This window comes from Eptatretus burgeri, chromosome 9 (genome assembly GCF_056783735.1).
Source record: "Eptatretus burgeri isolate ZD-2024b chromosome 9, Ebu_testis_v1, whole genome shotgun sequence".
NCBI classification, from domain to species: domain Eukaryota; kingdom Metazoa; phylum Chordata; class Myxini; order Myxiniformes; family Myxinidae; genus Eptatretus; species Eptatretus burgeri.
The window spans coordinates 38,773,219-38,793,803 of NC_140969.1; the positions used below are offsets into that span (position 1 = coordinate 38,773,219).

Sequence of the window (20,585 nt, forward strand, 5' to 3'; positions counted from 1 at the left end):
TCTACAATTTAAATTATTGCCTCCAATAATTTCTTCAAAATCTCACATCAGTTTCAGCATACTGAGAACCTTGAGAGTTGCTAATGACAGTGGAATCGATATCTGAATCCAAACTTGGCCTGCACTGTTTCTCTATGTATAACTGCCGTTCAGATAAACATGGCTTCAATGTGTGACGTCATTGTCAAAATCGAAGTTCGACACTTTTGGGCTTCTTTTCGACACTTTGTGATTGGCAAAAAAAAAATTCAATTTTTTTCCCTTAAAAACTAGACCATGATTAACGATTCTAAATGGTTTTCAGAAAAAAAAAAAAACTAAAAATTACATTTGGGTTCCCCGTCATCCATTTTAATGTCTAGATTTTATTCTGCAGTACTGCACCTGCAATAATTAATCAGTCATTGTATCTGCATGATCTCCATCATACTAATATGACTAACTAATATTATTGGAAGTACTGCAAAATAAAATCTGTATAATTAAAAATGTTTCAGAACAAATGCTTTATTTGGGAGGGGTAAAGTGACTTTCAGGCCATCCTGTATATCTACGGGTTGGTCCTTCGAGTCAACTCATTCCTCAAAATATTTTTATAAACAATTAACTCTACTATGAACCTCAACAACAGCATTTTTTTTTTTTACAATACATAAATATCATACTTACGGTGGCAGTGATTGTCCAGCGCTTGTAGCACTGAGAGTCTGTACGATTGACCATCTCTTCTGAAATTTTTGCCCAGTTTCCTAAAAATGGCAAAAACATCAGAGTAGTTATTCCACACATATGTAACAGTCTGTATGTATCACCATTAAATGTATGAAGAGTCAAAAGGTTCAATTCCCTATTTTCAAGAGGTCAAGATCCAAAAACGGAAACTTGCTGGAATGCATGACTGGCTGGAAACGACATACGAAATAACCAATATATGTGTTAAGTTTTTTTTGTCAGAATATTTCTTCACGGATCAGTAAACTTGATAGAGCACCAGGGCATTCCCGACAAGTAATAAATGTATCCATGGCTCAGAACACCTGTCTTTGAGGATATCAGTCATTAGTTCACATCCAGTAGGGAACAAAAATCTGAATCCAGCAAAATATTTATCAAATTATATGTGATTTTTAGCTCGCCTGTTCGAAGAACAGAGAGCTATAGCGATACCCCCGGCGTGAGCGTCAAAATGTGAGTTTTTGGTGCAAGTTATTTTTTCCTTTCTAATGTTTATATCTACCACACCATTTTTTATACGCCCGATATATATATATATATATATATATATATATATATATATATATATATATATATATATATATATATATATATATATATATATATATATATATATATATATATATATATATATATATATATATATATATGGGCGTATTATGTGATACCGGTCGTCCGTCCGCCCGTCCATTCCTGTCCGCACTCTAACTCCCAAAGTTTTCAACTTTCACGTTTCATATTTGGTACATAGGTACAGACTGTGGAGACGGTGTGTCGTGACATACGTTCGTCATTTAAATTGGTTGCCATGGCAACCAGGATGCTGTTTACCATCCGTTCCTGTCCGCACTCTAACTCCAGGCACGAGAGCGAGTCTAAAAAAAATTAGCTGAAAAAAAACGATGGGCCGAGGCAGGAAAAAATTTAGGCCGGGGTTTGGGGGCCTGGGCGGCCCCCGAACGCTAAAGGTTCCAGGTGTTCTCACCTGCATTCTACTGCATTTCCTGGTCCCTTTTAAGAGGATTGTGTATAGTGTTGTCCTTGTTAACAGGGTAAAAGCACTGAAGACAATCATTGAAGACATGAAATTCATCTTGCAAATTATTAATCAATGTTGTAATGTAAATTGTTGTCAAAATTAATTGTACAAATCATGAATCAATCTATAGGATAATATTCTTTCATTGTCTTTATAGCAAATTAAACAAAGTTGACAATAATTGATACCAAGTTGCATAATAAGTGGACAACAATTGATACCAAGTTGCATAATGTTTGCATTATAAGTTGACAATAATTGATAACAAGTTGCACTAAAAGTTTGCATAATAAGTTCACAATTGGTAACACTGTTGCATCCACTAGTTGTTGAGTTCTTGAGTCGATAATGTTGACAGGCACCTAACCACTCAACATTGTTCACTTCTTTGTCTTTTGGTTCAGGTTGTGCTTTTTCTTGCTTGCACGTTGGTGGGAAAGTCTTGCCTTCTTTGCAGCTTTCTCAGTCAGTTCTTTGGTCTTGCGCTTGGTCAACTTACTGAGAGCAGCTGCACCCACTTCTTGCCTTCTTTCTTCTTCTTTGTCCCTCCTGTCTGCCAGTTCTGCCTTGTAGGCTCCCCTCATGTTCTTGCACAGGTCTAGGTCTATGGGACTGTGCAGTTTGTCAGTCCTACTGTAGTACTCCACTGCAGTTTTTCCTGTTGATCGAAGATTGTACTTGACACCCATCACTGCGCTGTAGGTCTCCATGTTTAGTCGGTGTGACCTGACATCGAAGACATCTCCCATGAGATTGAAGGCACTCTCAACTTGTGGCCCATGGAAGCAGGACAGCAGAGCCTTCACCATTCTTGAGAGAAGGGGGTACTTTCCACCTTCAAAGACCTTGGTCCACCAGTCGTCGATGCGAGCAGACTCATCTTCCTGAGCTGGTGGCAGACTAGAGTCGATCTAGAAACTCCGAACCTCCAGTTCAAAGGCATCACATTCCTCTGGTGCAAGGACATTTGTCACCAGGCATGGCAACTTCAGGAGCTGCTCCTGGCTGACAGTGTGCCCTCTGCTGAGTGGATCAATTGCTGAGGCACTTCTGAGGACAGCATTATGCAGGGGCATTTTCTTCTGGAGGTACTTTCCACATGTCACATAGGCCTTCTCCACACTGCAAGAAGTCATGCACTTCTCCATCTCCACTACGGGCAGTGTTGACAATCTCAGACACACCAACTCCAAGAAACATCTTCACTTGTAGCAGGTTGGCTTTCTCATCCAGGTCGAGGGTCTGAAGTCTCTTGCCTGAGGATGGTAGCTTCTCAGGTTTGACAAAGCAGGCCATGAACTCTCGGACAAGGTCCACCTGCTGGTCATTGAGCTTGAGGATCAGTGGGGCCTTCATCTCAAACAGGAGGACATACTTCTTCAGCAGCGGGAACACTGATGTATAGAACATCAATATCAGTCTCATCAAATTTTTTTTTCTTGTGGAAGACTCACTGCAGTATACGCTCCTTTCGTGCCTTGCCATCTTTGGTCATATTCTTCTTCTTCAGAATATCATGGATCTGGCGTATTCTCTCCTTGGCTTTTGTGTCTACGTGCCTACGATGGTAGACCTCCACAGTGACAACCCGTGACAAGTAGTGTGTGCGATCAGCTTGAGAGAGGAAGCCAAAGTTGAAGTCAACAAAGGCATCCCACAGCCGCAGAGTGTCAACACTGACATCATACACAGAGAGCCACCTGTAACTGCAATACCGCTCTGGCATGGTATACCTGACACCAATCAGCCCACAGATTTCCTGCAAGAACTGCTTTAAGTCAGGTGACCACTTGAAGTCATTGTAGATGTCAGAGAGCATGCGCTCTGCGAAGTTGTCGAATGGGTCGCTCAGCTTCTTGGACGCATTGTGAGCATGGTGACAGGAGTCCCCATCTATGTCCAACATGTGTGGGGCATTGTTTTCCCTGATGCGAACTTCGACTCCTGACTTGGATCCCCGCATGACTGAGCAGGAGTCCATGAGGATGGATATGCAGTTCTTCCACGGTAGCTCATACTTCTTCAACAAGTCAACCAGTTCCTGGTGCAACGAGGCACTGTCCACTTTGATCACAACAAGGGACTCTAGATGCTGCATTATGACCTGCTTATGCAGTGGGTTGTAGTAACTGGCCAGGACACATAAGACCCTCTGATGGTTTGTGCTTGTTGACTCATCAATGTTCAGAGAGAAGTATTCCCTCTGCAGTGCTGATATCAACTGGTGATGTACGGTATGTCCTAGTCCAAACCTAAGCTTGTAGGAAGCAGATGCCCTGTCCATTGTGAGCTGACCAAGGGCCTTTGCATCCAGGTTGAGTGCTTTGGCCAGGCTTATCAGTTCAGGGGCAAGGCTGGATGGTAGGGAATGCTGTGCGAGGAAGGCAAGGACCCCATGGTCCTTGTGCATTGGATACCCTGTCACCTATTGGATACCCTGTCACCTATTGTCACCCATGGCTTGAGCATTGGATACCCTGTCACCTATTGGTACAGCAGGCATCGGTGTACAGGGGATGGGGGCAGTAGAAGCAGCAGTGCAAGAGGTAGCAGAAGGTGAGGAAACACCTGGAGAAAAAGCAAAACCCAAAGCCAATGCAGAGTAAAAAAAGAAAAGCCAATCACCATTTATAATACGTGCTTCAGAAAGTGAATACAGTGACTGGTACAGTGATTACACGAAGCCTCAGACTATTAGTCATTGCCAGGTGCTATTGGTGGTAAAAAAGATTGACCCAATTCTGAGTTGTGGCTTGCTTGCCAATTAACATAATTTATTACTGTAGTGAAAGTGCACCACACCACACTACACTACATAGATGTCAACTGTGTACATGTATACTGATAACTGTACATGTATAAAGCCCAAGGCTATATTTACCAGGAAGACTGTAATTGGATGCCCGGATTCTCTGAATATCACGATGCTTCTTGCTCTCCGCTTGGGATTCCAATGACTTGTACCCACGTCCTCCATAAACAATCTCCTTTGAGCACCATGTGCATACAGCCTTTCCTGGCTGGGCTATCTTTTGAATGAAAGCCCCACAAGCCACCGTACCGCATGGCATACGCTCCAGCCATTCCCACTTCCAGGAATTCTTGCAAGTCTTGTCAATTAGTGCAGCCAAACAAGCATCACAATCCCGGGACAGCATGCGGCTACTGAATGCGGCCATGTTTTAGAAGCGACCTTGGCCTTGCACACTCGGAACACCACGCCTCTAGGCTAGCTCGATTAATGCTGCTGTGACAGTTTCAGGAGTAATGCGGCGAGGTGGTCCGAATGTTATGTTAATGAATCTGGCAATGACGTCAGTGCAGAGTGCCGGGAATCTGTATTAGGGACCTCAGAATACTTTTTTTTATAAAGATCGTCGACAGCGTGAAATCACTCCCAACAATTTACTTAACCCCCCCATACCCCCGATTTTTTCTCAACGGATTTGTGCTTAACTCAGGAACGTTCCTGGGTGAATAAATTCGCGAAATTCCGCGAATTCGCGGAATTTTCTCATGCCGGTAACTCCCAAAGTTTTCAACTTTCACGTTTCATATTTGGTACATAGGTACAGACTGCGGAGACGGTGTGTCGCGACATAAGTTCGTCATCGAAAGTGGTTGCCATGGCAACCAGGATGCTGTTTTCCATCCGTTTCTGTCCGCACTCCAACTCCCAAAGTTTTCAACTTTCACGTTTCATATTTGGTACATAGGTACAGACTGTGGAGACGGTGTGTCGTGACATACGTTCGTCATCTAAAGAGGTTGCCATGGTAACCAGGATGCTGTTTTCTATGTAGTAGCACAATTCTGTATATACCTACTTGTTCGGGTGTATATTGTGCTCACTTGCGCTCTTGTTACTGATTACAATATACAAATACATATATTGCTTTAAAATTATTTGGACCAGACTTCACTGCAATGCTTTATAAAAAAATATTAATTATTAGACGAGTCTATTAAAAACGATAAATGTTTAAACAGGCGAGCATTGGGTGGCTTTGACACCAACTCTGGTTGTACTAGCAAGGGTGCCTGGCATTGCCCAGTCATGATGGGTCCCTCCTCCCATCCTTTCCCCTCCCCCTGCCTCCACACACCCCACCCTCCCTCCAGACCCATACCCCACCCCTTCCCCTCCCCCTCCTTCCAGATTCCCACCCCCCCCTTTCCCTGCCTCCCCTGAATAATGGAGGTTGGCTTTGGGGCTTCCCACTCTCTTGGGACATGCACGTTGCAAAAAGATGCAAGTTATTTCCAAAGCTGACTTGTAATACCCTCTGCCACCACCACTGGGTGGCGCAACACAATACACATTTGCATCGAGATTTTTTGTCGACCTTCCCTCCCTAACTCCCACGACTACAGATGAAACCCAGTAGTCCATGTTCACGAGTTCGAACTTGATCCATATGCCAAGTTTGGTGGCAATTGGCCTCGTAGTTTTGGTGTTATTGGTGTCTCTCTCTCTCTCTCACACACACACACACACACACACACACACACACACACACACACACACACACACACACACACACACACACACACACACACACACACACACACACACACACACACACACACACACACACACACACACACACACACACGATAGTGTCAAGGCTCGTGGAGGAGCGAGAACACAGAATGGATCAGGACATAACAAAATGAAAATAAAAGTAGAAAGAGAGTGGAGGGGGGCACACCAGTAGCAGGGATGATGGACAAAATAGAGGAGGCCTTGGAGAAATACAACAGCACTCGGTCGAGTGCATACCTCCGCCAACTTGAACAGTTTACATTTTTCATCCCACTGAGAGGCCGGATCTGCATCCAGACCTAATATAAACCAAAATGTAGATGGCTTGTTCTCGTCACCGACCCAACTCATCCACCAAGTTTCATCATAATCAGTCCACAACTTTTTGAAATATGCTATATAGACTCGTTGGCCCCATCTCTCAATGGTGAAGAATCACTTAAATTAAAAAAAAATTCTCCTATCCAGATCGTCACCAAAATCAAACCAATTTGTCCTTGCCACACACGAAACCTGTCCACCAAATTTCGGCTGGATCCGTCCATACCTTTTCGAGATATCCAACTCACAGACAAACAGACAAGGGTGAAAACATAACCTCCGTCCACCTTTGGCAGCAGAGGTAAAAAAAAAAGGAATGTGGGAAAGAATGAGAGCAAGGGGAGGACATGGTGTGAACAAGATGGATACAGCTGATAACTCAATCACAGAAGTGGAAGGTAAAACTGGAAAGATGTAGGCTTGGGGAGGGTTAATGGGGGTAGTAAAGAGTATAATTGTGGTGAACAGCTGCCTTGAAGCCCTGGAGGGAAGAATGAGATTGAAGAGACTTGAGGAAGTTGGTTTCACAGGTGGGAAAAATAGAGAATCAAATAAATGGAGGTGAGCAGCAAGTCTGGATTTTGGGAGCTGACCAAAAGGGTGTTAATGGCAGACTGTGAGCTACTTGGCACAGAGAACAGAAAGAGCAGAGGGTGAAAGACCAGAAAGGAGGTGGTACAAGACAGATTACCGACCTGTCTGTGATGTGAGTGTGATAGACCCAGAGACTTAGCTTCATCACAGAAGATTCCAATGACTTTGAAGGCTTTGGTTTCCATGGCATCAAGCTGAGCAAGGTGTGATGCAGAGCCACCAGTCCAGAAGAGAAAGTAATACTCCATCAAGCTGCGGATCAAGGCCTTCTAGGTCGATAAACGTACACGTGCCCAGGAAAGACGGACGACAGAGGATGTCCAGTCAGCGACTGGCTTTGGAGGCCAACATTGATAGGTAGTTTCCTCAAGAAAGATTGTGGCTGATAGTGAGGCTCAAAATTTGAGACTGAACTTCAAGAGGATTGTTAAGAAAGTCGATTGGAGGGTTCGCAAGACGGTCTTTCTGGAGAAACAAAATGAGAGTGAGAGATTTGTCGAGATTGAAATACATATTCCAAGTATTTTAGCAGCTCCTGATTATATCAAGGTCTGTAAAGCGGGAAGAGGCTGATGCATGCCTCTGAAGGATGAGGGATGTTACAGCAGCAGGTGACATCAGGAAAGAGAAAGAGTATTTTCCAGTTAGAAATATCGTTGATGAACATTAGAAATCAGACTGGGCCCAGAACACTGGATTGGGGCACTCCAGCCTTTACAAAAAGAGATGAGAAGATCCCGTTGAGAGCCACACATTGGTTATGAGAGCAGAGGAAGTCAGTTAGCCTTGGATGCAATAGAAAGAGAGTTGGGAGATCAAAGGGGGAGGGGGTGCCAGACTACCGAATGTTCAAGCAATGTCCAGAGAGACTGCCATGGTCACATGTCTGAGATTGAGAGCCTCCATCCATTATCAAAGCAGGAGCATGTCAAGGGTAGAATGACCGGGTCTGAATCGAAACTGATGTTCTGAGATGAGGCCGTTCGAGAAAAGGAAGGATTTCATGTCAAATCCGATGATGGATTCCAAGACTTCGCTGATTATATATTAGAAACAAGCTGATAGGTCTGTCATTTGGGGGATTCATTTTTGCACCTGGTTTTGGTAATGCAGTGATGTTGGCTGACTTCCAAGTGGATGGAAGATGACTTAGTACAATTATAGGATAAACAGAGCAGGATGTGCAAAAGCGGCAGAGCAGTTTTTTTAGGATACATGTGCTGATGCCATCAAGACCAGTTGCAGAATCAGAGTCAAGGGTTTCCAGATATTTGTCCATCATTTCAGATGAAAAAGACAGCGTCCATAAGCAGTTGGGTACAACTGATGGGTGGAGTGGGTAAAGTAAGGGAGGGGCTGGGTACACAAGATTTGGAAGCAAACACAGAAATGAAGCATTCGGTCTTCTCACGAGCTGAGTCGGCTGTGTTGCCATTTGAAGTGATGAAAGGCATGTTGCGGGAGCATACTCCAGAGAAAGAAATAACAAGGTGCCACCAGGTTTTTTTTTTAGGAGACAAGTTTGAAAGTTTAGTCTTGAGGTTGTCAAGATGTTGTTTGTTGGTTCTCCTAAGAGTGAAAGTTGCAGATTTTGTGGAGTGATCCGAAGTTGCCTTCAGTCAGATTTGTCTTCCAGGAAAAGAAGGCAAGTTGTTCAAGACAACTACATCACCATAGGATTCGGTGTACCAGTGGTGGGAGGAAGGGTAATAATTGAAGACGAGATGGTCTGAATCTGTGTGTAATAGAGTGAACAGGTGTCTGTGGAATAATTCCCAGGTCAAGTTAATATCAAAGGGCAGAAGATTATACTCACTGTTTGAAATAATCGTTCAAGAAAGCTTGACATCGATTCAAGTGGACTCAGACTTTTGTACCATCCTGTATATGCCAGATTATCTCAAAAAAGATTAAAACATGCTCATGTCTCAAATACAAATGGCAAAACTTACTGCAGAATTTTGACTAGTAATCAGAAAAATGCCATAAGTAGTGACCGATTGTAAATACCAATCTAAACAAGCTATGAATAAGAAATGCAATTTAAGGTTTTGGCCCATTTACATACATGATGAAAATGGGAACATTTATAAGCCACCCCCCTTCCGCACAAATCCCCCTTATAAAACCTCTTTACCTCATGGTATTTTGATTATCATCAAATCTCAATACTCCATGCTGCATACCACTCCAAAGCATATGGTGCTTTGCTATCTGTGATGGTACATCACATGCATCGCTGGGATATGGACTTCAAAAGGAAAGGTGTACAACAAATTTGGTAAATTATAAAAAGCAACGAATCAACAATGAAGCAGTTGGACACAAACAACGGAAAAGGCAAAAGAGAGAAAGAGCAGTAACCAGCAAGGATAGGTGTGTGTGCGTGTGTGCGTGTGTGTGTGTGTGTGTGTGTGTGTGTGTGTGTGTGTGTGTGTGTGTGTGTGTGTGTGTGTGTCTGTTCACACTCATGCAATCACTTAATATCTACATGCGACACCATACCAACTCCATGCTTCTTGACGAGCTGGATAAGCTTCTCCAACTCAATGTGACTCCAAGTTCCACGGCGAAACTGACAGTTTAGGGAGTTCATATACCTGCCAAACAAAGAAAAAACAAAATGGAATTGTGTGCACTTACACAAGGACAACATGAATTATTACCCCCACCACCAAAGGTGGATGGAGGTTATGTTTTCACCCATTTGTTTGTCTGTCTCTGTTTATGAGTCTGTTGTCTGTGGAGATGGAATGTCCGTTTATGAGCATGACATCTCAAAACGTGGACGGGTTATGACAAAACCTTGTGGAGGAATCATAACCCGTCAACCCGTTTTGTCGTTACCCATCCACAACGTTTTGAGATATTGTGCTCACAAACACTTGTAGGTGACAAGAACAAGCCAATTATATTTTGGTTAAGGTTCGGATGTAGATCCGATCTATCAGTGGGATACAAAACATAAACTGTTCAGCCTGGCGAGATATGCGCTCTTCCGAGTGCCATTCTAGTTAATATTGTAACATTCCCCCCACCACTCATCTTCACACCCTTCCCTTCATACCTCTCAATTCAAAACCCTCTTACATTTGACTATGCAAGGGTAATATTGCGATTAATCTGGCAAACATGAATGTCAGTTTGTGCTTTCTTGCGGATAGTGTGTGAAATTCCGAGTCCATTCTTCTCATCGCTACATTAACGATCGTGGTGATTAATGGATTAGAATAAAGATCGCCTCTTAAATCACTCAGTTTCATCTTCACGAGTGCAATTAATCATGGCAAGAGATGGGGTTGCTGCCGAGTTGGTTACTTCTGGCATTCCAAATTCATACGGTTTCATTCCACACACAGCACAGCACCTGTACACGAGACAATATAAATAATCTGAGGCCCACTGCCAAATGTGTTGGTGATTGAGTACAATAACTAGCTTGGATCATCAAAACAATGGTGTCCGCCCAATCCAGGTGGATGTTAAACCTGGGAGGGTGGATCTTGAAGCAGAGCCCTGGCAGGCCTGCCTGGTAATCTCAACGCACCGAGAAAACCTCTTCCAAGATCACACACCACATTGAGTGGAGGTGCTTGTCCATGGTGAACTGACCACCCGAAAATGTGACTAGTTCTCCACAGGGTTGAACCACCGCTGGAGACCAGGCGGCCACCAGGTCATTCACACATCGGGCTGTAGGCCTTGCACCCTGCCAGGATCGCCATCAAGGTGCCCAACCATCAAAACGATGGTTGAACTATTAGGTCCTGATTGTCATCAATATCGAATCAATAAGTCTTTCACACATACCCAACCTGTCCACCAAGTAAAATATGTATCAAGCATGTTCACATTGAAACAAGAGGAAAAAAAAATGTCATAGCCCCTATTGTTTTAGTAATTTTGCTGTATGGAGTTGAAGGGATAGGTGTGTGTATGTGTGTATGTGTGTATATGTGTGTGTGTGCGTGCGTGTGCGTGCGTGTGCGTGCGTGTGCGTGTGTGTGCGTGTGCGTGTGCATGTGCGTGTGCGTGTGGTCCGATCTCTCAATGGTGAAGAATCACCTCACAAAAGTTTAATTCTCATTTAAGGATCTGGATATGCATCAAAATCTAATCAATTAATTATTGTCACTCACTCAACGTGTCCACCAAATTTTGTCCGAATCCATCCACAACTTTTTGAGATATCATGCCAACAGACAGACAGACAGAGACATGGAAAAATAACCTCTGTCCATTTTTTGTGGCAGAGGTAATAATTGTATTGCAGAGGTATCAACAACTATTGCCAAGAACATTTTTTTTTTTTTAATTCAAGCTCACCTTTCACGACACTGCGAGGCCGACCTCCCAGGAACTTCTTCACGCACCATCCACCAGCACCTCCCATACTTCCTCGCAGCTTCAATGAGCAACTGAACATATGAAAAATGGACCTCATAGTAGAAAAAAAAGGAGGATGACAACGCTTCACATCTTCTCTCCATCTTGTTTAATTTTCATTTCTCAATTCATTTCAAAATTTATTATTTGCCAAAGTCAGTCCAAAGTTAATAAGCCTGGTGTTGGCTTAGTGGTTAGGGTGGTGGCTTGGGATCCCAGCGTCCTGAGTTCAAGCCCCGTTGGCTGCTGAATTAACACCAGGGGGTTGACTCAGCCTGTCATCCTTCCGAGGTCGACGAAATGAGTACCAGTGTACTGGTCCCGGTGTATACCCCGGTTAAAATAGGTGGACCATATCCCTGTGTGTCGTAAGGGGCGAACAGGGTTGGCGTCAGGAAGGGCATCCGGCCATAAAACATTGTCTCAAGAAAAAGCCAACCCCTGCACAGCAGGGAAAAATGGCTGTAAAAAAACGGTCAATATAGTTCATAGTTAATGCAGACAAGACAGGCAATTAAACACAGTATATCAATATTAAAAAAAAAACAACAAAGCTTTTTTAGGATAACACGAACAAGATGAATGTTGCATCAGAAGTTGGAAAAGGTAATATTTTACAAGAGTGCAAACTTAATAGGGACAAAAAAAAAGTACTTGGATTTATTTATGAGCAAATACAATCCATGGCTTCGCTGGATATTAAGGAGTGGCCGAGGGGGGGGGGAGAGGGAAGGCAGAGTGATGGGAAGGAAAGACAGCATGAGGGGAAGAGAAGGGAAGGCATTGTGAGGGGAAGGGAAGGAAATGGGAAGGGAAGGTGTCACGAGGGGTGGGGAAGGAAAAGAGGGGTGGGAGAGGGAGAGGAATGGAGAGTGAGGAGAGAGAGAGGGAAATCCGGCAGATGTGACGCCCAGTTTAACGTCCATCCAAGAGGTGGCACACTCATTCACCCTGCCTGTGAAACACCAGGATGACAGTATATAGCTGAGTCGGCATTCAAACCCAGGCTATGCAGCCGAGGAGTCATCATGCATACCTCGTGGCTATCCTGCATTGGCAAGGAATACAGTCCTGGACGGGTCGCCACTCCGACGCAGGTTACCCCGAATGGTTATGACCCCAGTACACTGGTACTCATTTTGCTGACCTCAGAAGGATGGCAGGCTGAGTCAACCCCACCTTGTGTCATTCAACAGTTGACAGTGGCTTGAACTCAGGTCCCTGAGGTCCCAAGCCAGCCACCTTAACCACTAAGCCAACACCAGGCTTCAAATTATCTTCAAAAGTGGTGTTTAAATTAACCCAACACCCAATTTTCACTCGTGCACTTCTTTGGAGTTGCCTCAGTATGCAAACAAAGATCCAGGCTTTCAATGACATCTTGGATTCTGCTATCCTGTCTGCACCAGTTTGTGGTGAGGATGTTGAGGTCACGGAGAAATTTACTTACCTTGGCAGTGATATTCATGTCTCTGCTGGCTGTGAGCCAGAGGTCAACAGACATCTGGGTCAGGCCTGAGGAGTCATGGATTCACTGGATCATGGGGTGTGGCGCTGCCGGTACCTATGCGGGAGGACAAAAGTCCGAGTCTTCAGGTCCTTGGTGCTTCCAGTCTTGCTCTATGGATGTGAGACTTGGACTCAGACCAGGGATCTGAGATGGAGACTTAATTCCTAAGGTACCGGGTCTCTTCCGAGAATCCTTGGCTATCTCTGGTCAGACTTTGTGTCCAACGAGCGGTTGCTGAGAGACTCAAATGAGATTTGTAACCCGCATAGTCCGTGAGCGTCAGCTGCGGTTGTATGGACACGTGGCTCATATTCCTGGCGCTGATCCTGCTTGATGAGGATGAGGCCAATGGGCCGACTACGTGCCGCGTGGTGGCAGCAGGTTGATCGGCATCTCAAGGAGATGGGGATGGGCCAGGCATCTGCCTGGGGGATGGCCAGACGGATGCCCCTGGAGTACCGGCAGAAAGTGGACATAGCGACGCGCTGTTCTGGCGCATGCTCCCATACCTGACCTGACCTGACCCTGTTATTAGAGCTATTCCCTGTGTGTACGTCAGATCTTACAGACTCAACAATGGCTGGGCCAATCTCCATCAAATTTTGCATACGTGCTGCTGGGGTACCCAAGGTCAGGTTATGGGCACCCTTCGCTGCCGGTGGGAGCAGGTATTATGAGTCACGGTAATAGAAGAGTCCAGACAAAGCTCGATAAGTAGATTACTCCTTTCTTGTATGTCATTAGTGAACCAGCTGGGTTTTTAGTAACAATCTTACAGGGACATGGTAATTCCCCTCAGACGTTCTCAGTTTTTAAAAGCTTCGAATCTAAATCCTTAATACTGCAGTTTTCATCCTGATTTATTCTTGTAATGTCTTGAATAGAAATTCCACATACACTACTCACCCCTAAGCTACAACCATACAGATGTGTTACAAGGTGTTTCTCACAGATATGACAGTGGGAATTGACAAAATATGGAAAATTAAAAAAAAATTATGTACAAAAAAAAAAAAGGAAAAAAAAAAGTTTTCAATGTAAAGAAAAAAAATTAAAAAAAAAAAATAGAAAAAAAAAAAAAAAGTATGGCTGCCGAAGCATGTGACCGATGACATCAATTTTTTTCTCCCCCACACAATTTATCCCGAGATTAATCAAAAATTTTCATACTGATCGGATAAAGCATTCGACGCATGCAATTATGACGTCACAACGAAGCCACCACCTATAACAGTCAAAAAAACGACAAAAAAACACTTACTTCCCATAGGGAGTACTTGGCATGTGCCAAGTTTCAATTTTTTCCCATGGAGCAGTTTCAGAGATAGAGTTCCAAAGTATTTTTTTCCAACATGGCTGCCACACCACCTGACCTATGACGTCATAATTGTAATTAAAACATTCTACATAAGTCGTCACTCCTATGGTGAAAATTGTCTCAATCCGACAAGCGGTTGCGAATAAAAATAGTAAAGTTCTGTGAGGATAAACAAACAGACAGACAAACAAACAGGCCCAAATGCAATCCCTTCTCCTCTGGTGAGGGTCATAAAAAAAAAACTCAATGCCACATCATGAACAAAATTCAAGTTGCACCACTCCATACTGGGTATACATAGTCCTCCTAACATACCTTGTCCTCTTTAGGAGCCCAACTGCCATGGCGAATCTCTGGGTTCAGTGTATGGTACCAGCGATGACTCAGCTGCACAGCACTCCGACCATCCATAAAAAAAGCAACTGCAAGCAACGCAAATGCATGGACAATCCATCAACACAAATAACTATGAGAATGGGCCAGCAGGATAGTCTAGGGATGTGCCCTCACCTCTGAGCAATCTAACCTAGGATTGAATCTCAGCCTAGCTATAAACTGTCATCCTGATATTTTGCATGCAGGATGATTCATCATGTGCAGTCCATTGGATGGATGCTAAACTGGAAATTCTGTTGGCTAGCATTAGTTGGTGGATATTAAATATCCTTTATGAATATCCTTTATGAAGAGCATGCAAGTTATCGCTGGCATCCTGGCCAATTCTAATGCAACTGTAACACTCCCAACATTGGTGCAAAGCCACAGCCACGTGCTGCAAACATCATAACAATAATTAATTGAATGAGAATTTCCCTTCATTCCCAATATTATCTGGTGCTACAATCCTTGTTTGGAATGGCCAGCAGAGTTTCTGCTGGAAGTTCATTTTTTTTTTTTCAGGAGGAAGATGGGCGGCCTCAGGGTGGTTATAATACTGCAGGTGCACTGCCACTGCTCATGGAAAAACACAAAAAGTTTTAAGTTTTAAAGCAACACATAAGAAAACCTACACCAAACAAGGAGCCAATTTTATTACAGGCAAAATAAACTAGGTCCTCCGCCTTTTGGGTGGTATGAGCAATAGATCTGTGTAATATGAAAGTTAAATGTTGAACGGATTTTGAAATATCACGTGCACAAGCAAATTTACTGAGATGGTTGCCATGGCAACACAATTCAGCCAATCACAGCCGTTATTTAGTCAGGTTGAGATAATGTGATGAGGCATCGATATCTGCAATATGAAAGCTAAATGTTCAACATTTTTTGAAATATCACGTACACAAAAGTACATGGATGGATGATCGGTCGGTCGATCGGACGGAGCTCATTTTAATATCCCTCGTCTCCGAACCTTGTCAGAGGAGCGAGGGACAAAAAGTTATCAGAACTATTATTTTTAACACCTTTTGTGAAACCACCAAACTGCATTTTTCACATGTAGACACGGTGAGCAAGAAAGTCACTATAACAATGTGTGTTGAACACCATTGACAATGCCCCCCATCTCCCATTTTAATATCTTGATCATTACTGAACTATCTTGTTTAAGTTTAATCACAATGCCACCACAATATAATCAGAATAATAAAAATAAATCAGAACTCCTGGCATCACGAGAATATTGTGTAGTTACAAAGGAAACCTGGCAAGTCCTGGCCATGTATACCTCCCTGCAAATTTTGCGCACAGCATCAATGCAACTAAGTAAAGAGGTATTTCTGCATGTCAGTCATCCATTGTCATTGATGTGCAAAGTTGGAGCAGAATATGTTGCACAAGCAAAAGCTATTATGGTAATTATGATATAAAGATAAGAAAGGCTATGATTAAAGTACAGTTTACATTAAAACTGTTAGAGTGATAGTCCCAAAAATAATGGATTACCATAATAGTCAAACTAAATTAAGGAGTGAAGCACTGCAATAATAAATTACAAACTGGCATCAACAAGTAAGTCATAATTCTTATTCATACACACATTTTCATACAAGTTATTTGGTTTGTGAACCTTTGGTTATCACAAAGACAGTTATCTCATTAAGATTTTTGTGCTAAACATGACCACTGCAATACTACAATTAAAAGACTGAGAATAGCAAAAGGCACAAACATCAAAATGGATGAGGTTTAACTCAGGATAAGGACAGCATAATAAATTTTATATTTAAATATTTAAAAGGCTCTTCTGGCTAAGTAATTGTATGGACGCCACCTATAAGGCATGAGCTTAGCAGAGCTACAGCCCCTACCTCTTTGTAGGATTGTACTGCAGCCAATGCTGGGAAAATAAATTAATCACACCAAAGTAGAACAATATTTTGCAAGCTCAGCATTTCTGATGTGATGTTTACTCACTTCGTGTGAATGGGATGTGATTGCCAATTCTCCATTTCTTAACCAACTGTGTGAGTAAAGTGTCCTCTTGCTCCGTAAAAACACTCTTTCGGAAACCACCATTGTTCTTCTGGTATTGCTGGAGGCACTGAAATGCTGTGCGTTGAGTCTGTGGACAAAAACAGCAATAAAAGTAGAGAAGCCTCCAGAAAAGAAGCATGAATATGGAATAAATATATAGGAAAGGCCAGATATACTAGATGATTGGGAAAAACTGACAGCAAGTTGATTTCAGCAGCATCGCTCAGTTATAAATGTGGAAAAACCTTATAAACTATACATTCTGAGAAGAAACACTCGCTGGTGGGTAAAAAGCTTGACTGATGGCAATGTTGAAATTGGAAATCAATCTACATTTATGCACAGAAGGCCGACACCATTAGCTGATGCAATGACAAGTGGAAGATTTGATGCAGTGGCGTTATTACCACCTCCCGAGCAAAAGGAAATTATACTCGTATTTCTCCAATAAATATTTTTCGACAGCACTGCCAAGCCAGGTGGCATCTATAGGTACAGCAATCTGTTTGGTCATGTGTATTTCTGCCATTGAAATGTGGAAGCTTGTGGGATGTGCACGGGGTGCTGTTTTGACGAAATGTCAATGGGCTTCAGTCTTCTTCTTGAACTCCCAGTAATCAAGATTTTACTCCAAGGTTTTGTTGGGGGAGGGGGGGGGGGGAAGAAAAAAAACCTGTCTCAAAATAATTACCATTTTTAACATGTGTTTTGCAAGTAGGGCAGTGCATCACAAAGTATGCCAAAAGGGGCACAATGTAATGCAATGCTCTACCTGCAAAACAAAAATCCAACAGCTTATAGTGGGGCCGAGAATCAAATCCAGACCAGACAGCTCAGAGTTAATTGTGCTGCACCATTCCAACTCAGAAGATGAGCAATGAAGTTCTCTTAACAAGGAGACAGTGTCGTCCAGACTTTTTATTGCAACAACTCAAATTAAAATAAAGTCCATACATTGGTCTCTCGTCAAGACAAATGAATTCCATTTTTTGTATACATTGTCAAGGCTCGTATGAGAGCCAACACACAGAACATATACCAAAAAGGGAGCAGGAGACAAGAGGGGTGGGAAAGTCAAGCACAAAACAGTAGTGAACAGACATTAGGAGATCTGTGGAAGGGAGAGGGATGGGGGTGGGGTACCAGGGGTGCAAATTAACATTTTTATCCACCGGCCAGCAGGGCCGGTGACTAGAAAAAGTTACCGGCTCAGCAGAATTTCTACCGGCCCGATAAAACAAAGACAAAAGTCACAAATTTGATATCAAACACTTTTAATATACTCACGTGAGTGAGTTTGATGAGTGAGGTTGGTTGGATGAGCGAGTTTGATGAGTGAGGTTGGTTGGATGAGCGAGTTTGATGAGTGAGGTTGGTTGGATGAGCGAGTTTGATGAGTGAGGTTGGTTGGATGAGAGTTTGATGAGTGAGGTTGGTTGGATGAGCGAGTTTGATGAGTGAGGTTGGTTGGATGAGAGTTTGATGAGTGAGGTTGGTTGGATGAGAGTTTGATGAGTGAGGTTGGTTGGATGAGCGAGTTTGATGAGTGAGGTTGGTTGGATGAGCGAGTTTGATGAGTGAGGTTGGTTGGATGAGCGAGTTTGATGAGTGAGGTTGGTTGGATGAGCGAGTTTGATGAGTGAGGTTGGTTGGATGAGCGAGTTTGATGAGTGAGGTTGGTTGGATGAGCGAGTTTGATGAGTGAGGTTGGTTGGATGAGCGAGTTTGATGAGTGAGGTTGGTTGGATGAGCGAGTTTGATGAGTGAGGTTGGTTGGATGAGCGAGTTTGATGAGTGAGGTTGGTTGGATGAGCGAGTTTGATGAGTGAGGTTGGTTGGATGAGCGAGTTTGATGAGTGAGGTTGGTTGGATGAGCGAGTTTGATGAGTGAGGTTGGTTGGATGAGCGAGTTTGATGAGTGAGGTTGGTTGGATGAGCGAGTTTGATGAGTGAGGTTGGTTGGATGAGCGAGTTTGATGAGTGAGGTTGGTTGGATGAGCGAGTTTGATGAGTGAGGTTGGTTGGATGAGCGAGTTTGATGAGTGAGGTTGGTTGGATGAGCGAGTTTGATGAGTGAGGTTGGTTGGATGAGCGAGTTTGATGAGTGAGGTTGGTTGGATGAGCGAGTTTGATGAGTGAGGTTGGTTGGATGAGCGAGTTTGATGAGTGAGGTTGGTTGGATGAGCGAGTTTGATGAGTGAGGTTGGTTGGATGAGCGAGTTTGATGAGTGAGGTTGGTTGGATGAGCGAGTTTGATGAGTGAGGTTGGTTGGATGAGCGAGTTTGATGAGTGAGGTTGGTTGGATGAGTGAGTTTGATGAGTGAGGTTGGTTGGATGAGTGAGTTTGATGGATGAGGTTGGTTGGATGAGTGAGTTTGATGGATGAGGTTGGTTGGATGAGTGAGTTTGATGGATGAGGTTGGTTGGATGAGTGAGTTTGATGGATGAGGTTGGTTGGATGAGTGAATTTGATGAGTGAGGTTGGTTAAATGAGTGAGTTTAATGGAGGAGGTTTGCAGAATGAGTGAGTTTGATGGAGGAGGTTGGGTGGATGAGTGAGTTGGATGGATGGATGAGTGAGTTTGATGAGTGGGGTGGGGTGGGGGGATGATGCAGGGATGAGGAGGTTGTGGGTGGTGGGGGGGCAGGGGGGGGCATTTTTGTGGGTGCTGGGGTGGTTGTGGCTGATGGACGATGGGGGGGAGGTTGTGGGTGATGGACAATGGTGGGGGTACTACTCGTCCACCCAACATCACATATAAACTCACTCATCCACCCAACCTCACCCATCAAACTCACTCATCCACCCAACCTCACACATCAAACTCACTCATTCACCCAACCTCACCCATCAAACTCACTCATTCACCCAACCTCACCCATCAAACTCACTCATTCATCCAAAAGCCTCATCAAACTCACTCATTCACCTAACCTCACCCATGAAACTCACTCATTCACCCAAATTCACTCATTTAACCAACCTGGGCATGAGAAAATGCGTCCAAACAGTGAAATCTAGCGCAATCACGCGTGATTTGGAACGAGATGAAAACAGACAAAATGGCCACCGCAGAATTACCGGTGATTTCTACGGATTTCTGCAGACAAAAACAGTAGTTCTAGTTGAGAAAACTAGTAGAGAAGCTAATACAAATTGTACGAAATAACAGGAATCACCGGTGATTCGCCAGCCGGGCAGGTAAGGCAGTATTGTGTACCCGCCCAGCACAAAAGTTAGGCGCCATTGGCGACCGTTAATTTGCACCCCTGGGTACACAGGGTAAACAAAATGGACACGATAGGGACTTTCAGGCAGGAAAGCAGGAAATTTGAGGGAGGTGGGGTTGAGGTGGATTAAGGAGGGTAGAAAAGATCATGATTTTGGATGGGGGAAGATATGAGATGGTGGAGAACAGCTGTTTTGAAGACCTGGAGGGAAGAGTGGGATTGAAGAGAGGATGGGAGTTTGTCCAGAGGTGGGGGAAAAAAGAGGAATGAATGAGTGAAGGTGAGCAGTAATTCTTAATTTTGGCAGTTCCACCAGAAGGAGGTTGCTGGTGGACCTTGAGCCCCCTGTGGAAAAATAGGGTGGGGCAGAGCACAGACAGAGCTGGGGGGTGGGGGGGTCAAGGCCGGAGAGGAGACAGAAGACAAAGACCACCGACCTGTCTGTGGTGAGTGAGAGACACAAAGAGACTCAGCTTCATCGCTGGA

The 20,585-nt window shown here is 43.7% G+C and overlaps 1 protein-coding gene across 13 annotated transcripts in view; it reads right to left on the bottom strand.

Annotated features, from left to right (window-relative positions):
• Positions 1 to 20,585, bottom strand: part of SNAPC4 (small nuclear RNA activating complex polypeptide 4) — a 176,113-nt gene that overhangs the window by 100,051 nt on the left and 55,477 nt on the right. For 9 of the 13 annotated variants that reach the window (XM_085894805.1, XM_085894806.1, XM_085894804.1 and 6 more), the window contains 5 exons: positions 16,808 to 16,955; positions 14,765 to 14,871; positions 11,562 to 11,674; positions 9,741 to 9,835; positions 670 to 749 (listed from right to left, as the gene is read on the bottom strand). In XM_085894805.1, the coding sequence (XP_085750931.1) occupies positions 670 to 749; positions 9,741 to 9,835; positions 11,562 to 11,674; positions 14,765 to 14,871; positions 16,808 to 16,955 (543 nt within the window). The remainder of the gene's footprint in view (positions 1 to 669; positions 750 to 9,740; positions 9,836 to 11,561; positions 11,675 to 14,764; positions 14,872 to 16,807; positions 16,956 to 20,585) is intronic. The other 4 variants (XM_085894814.1, XM_085894807.1, XM_085894812.1 and 1 more) reach the window with 1 other exon arrangement.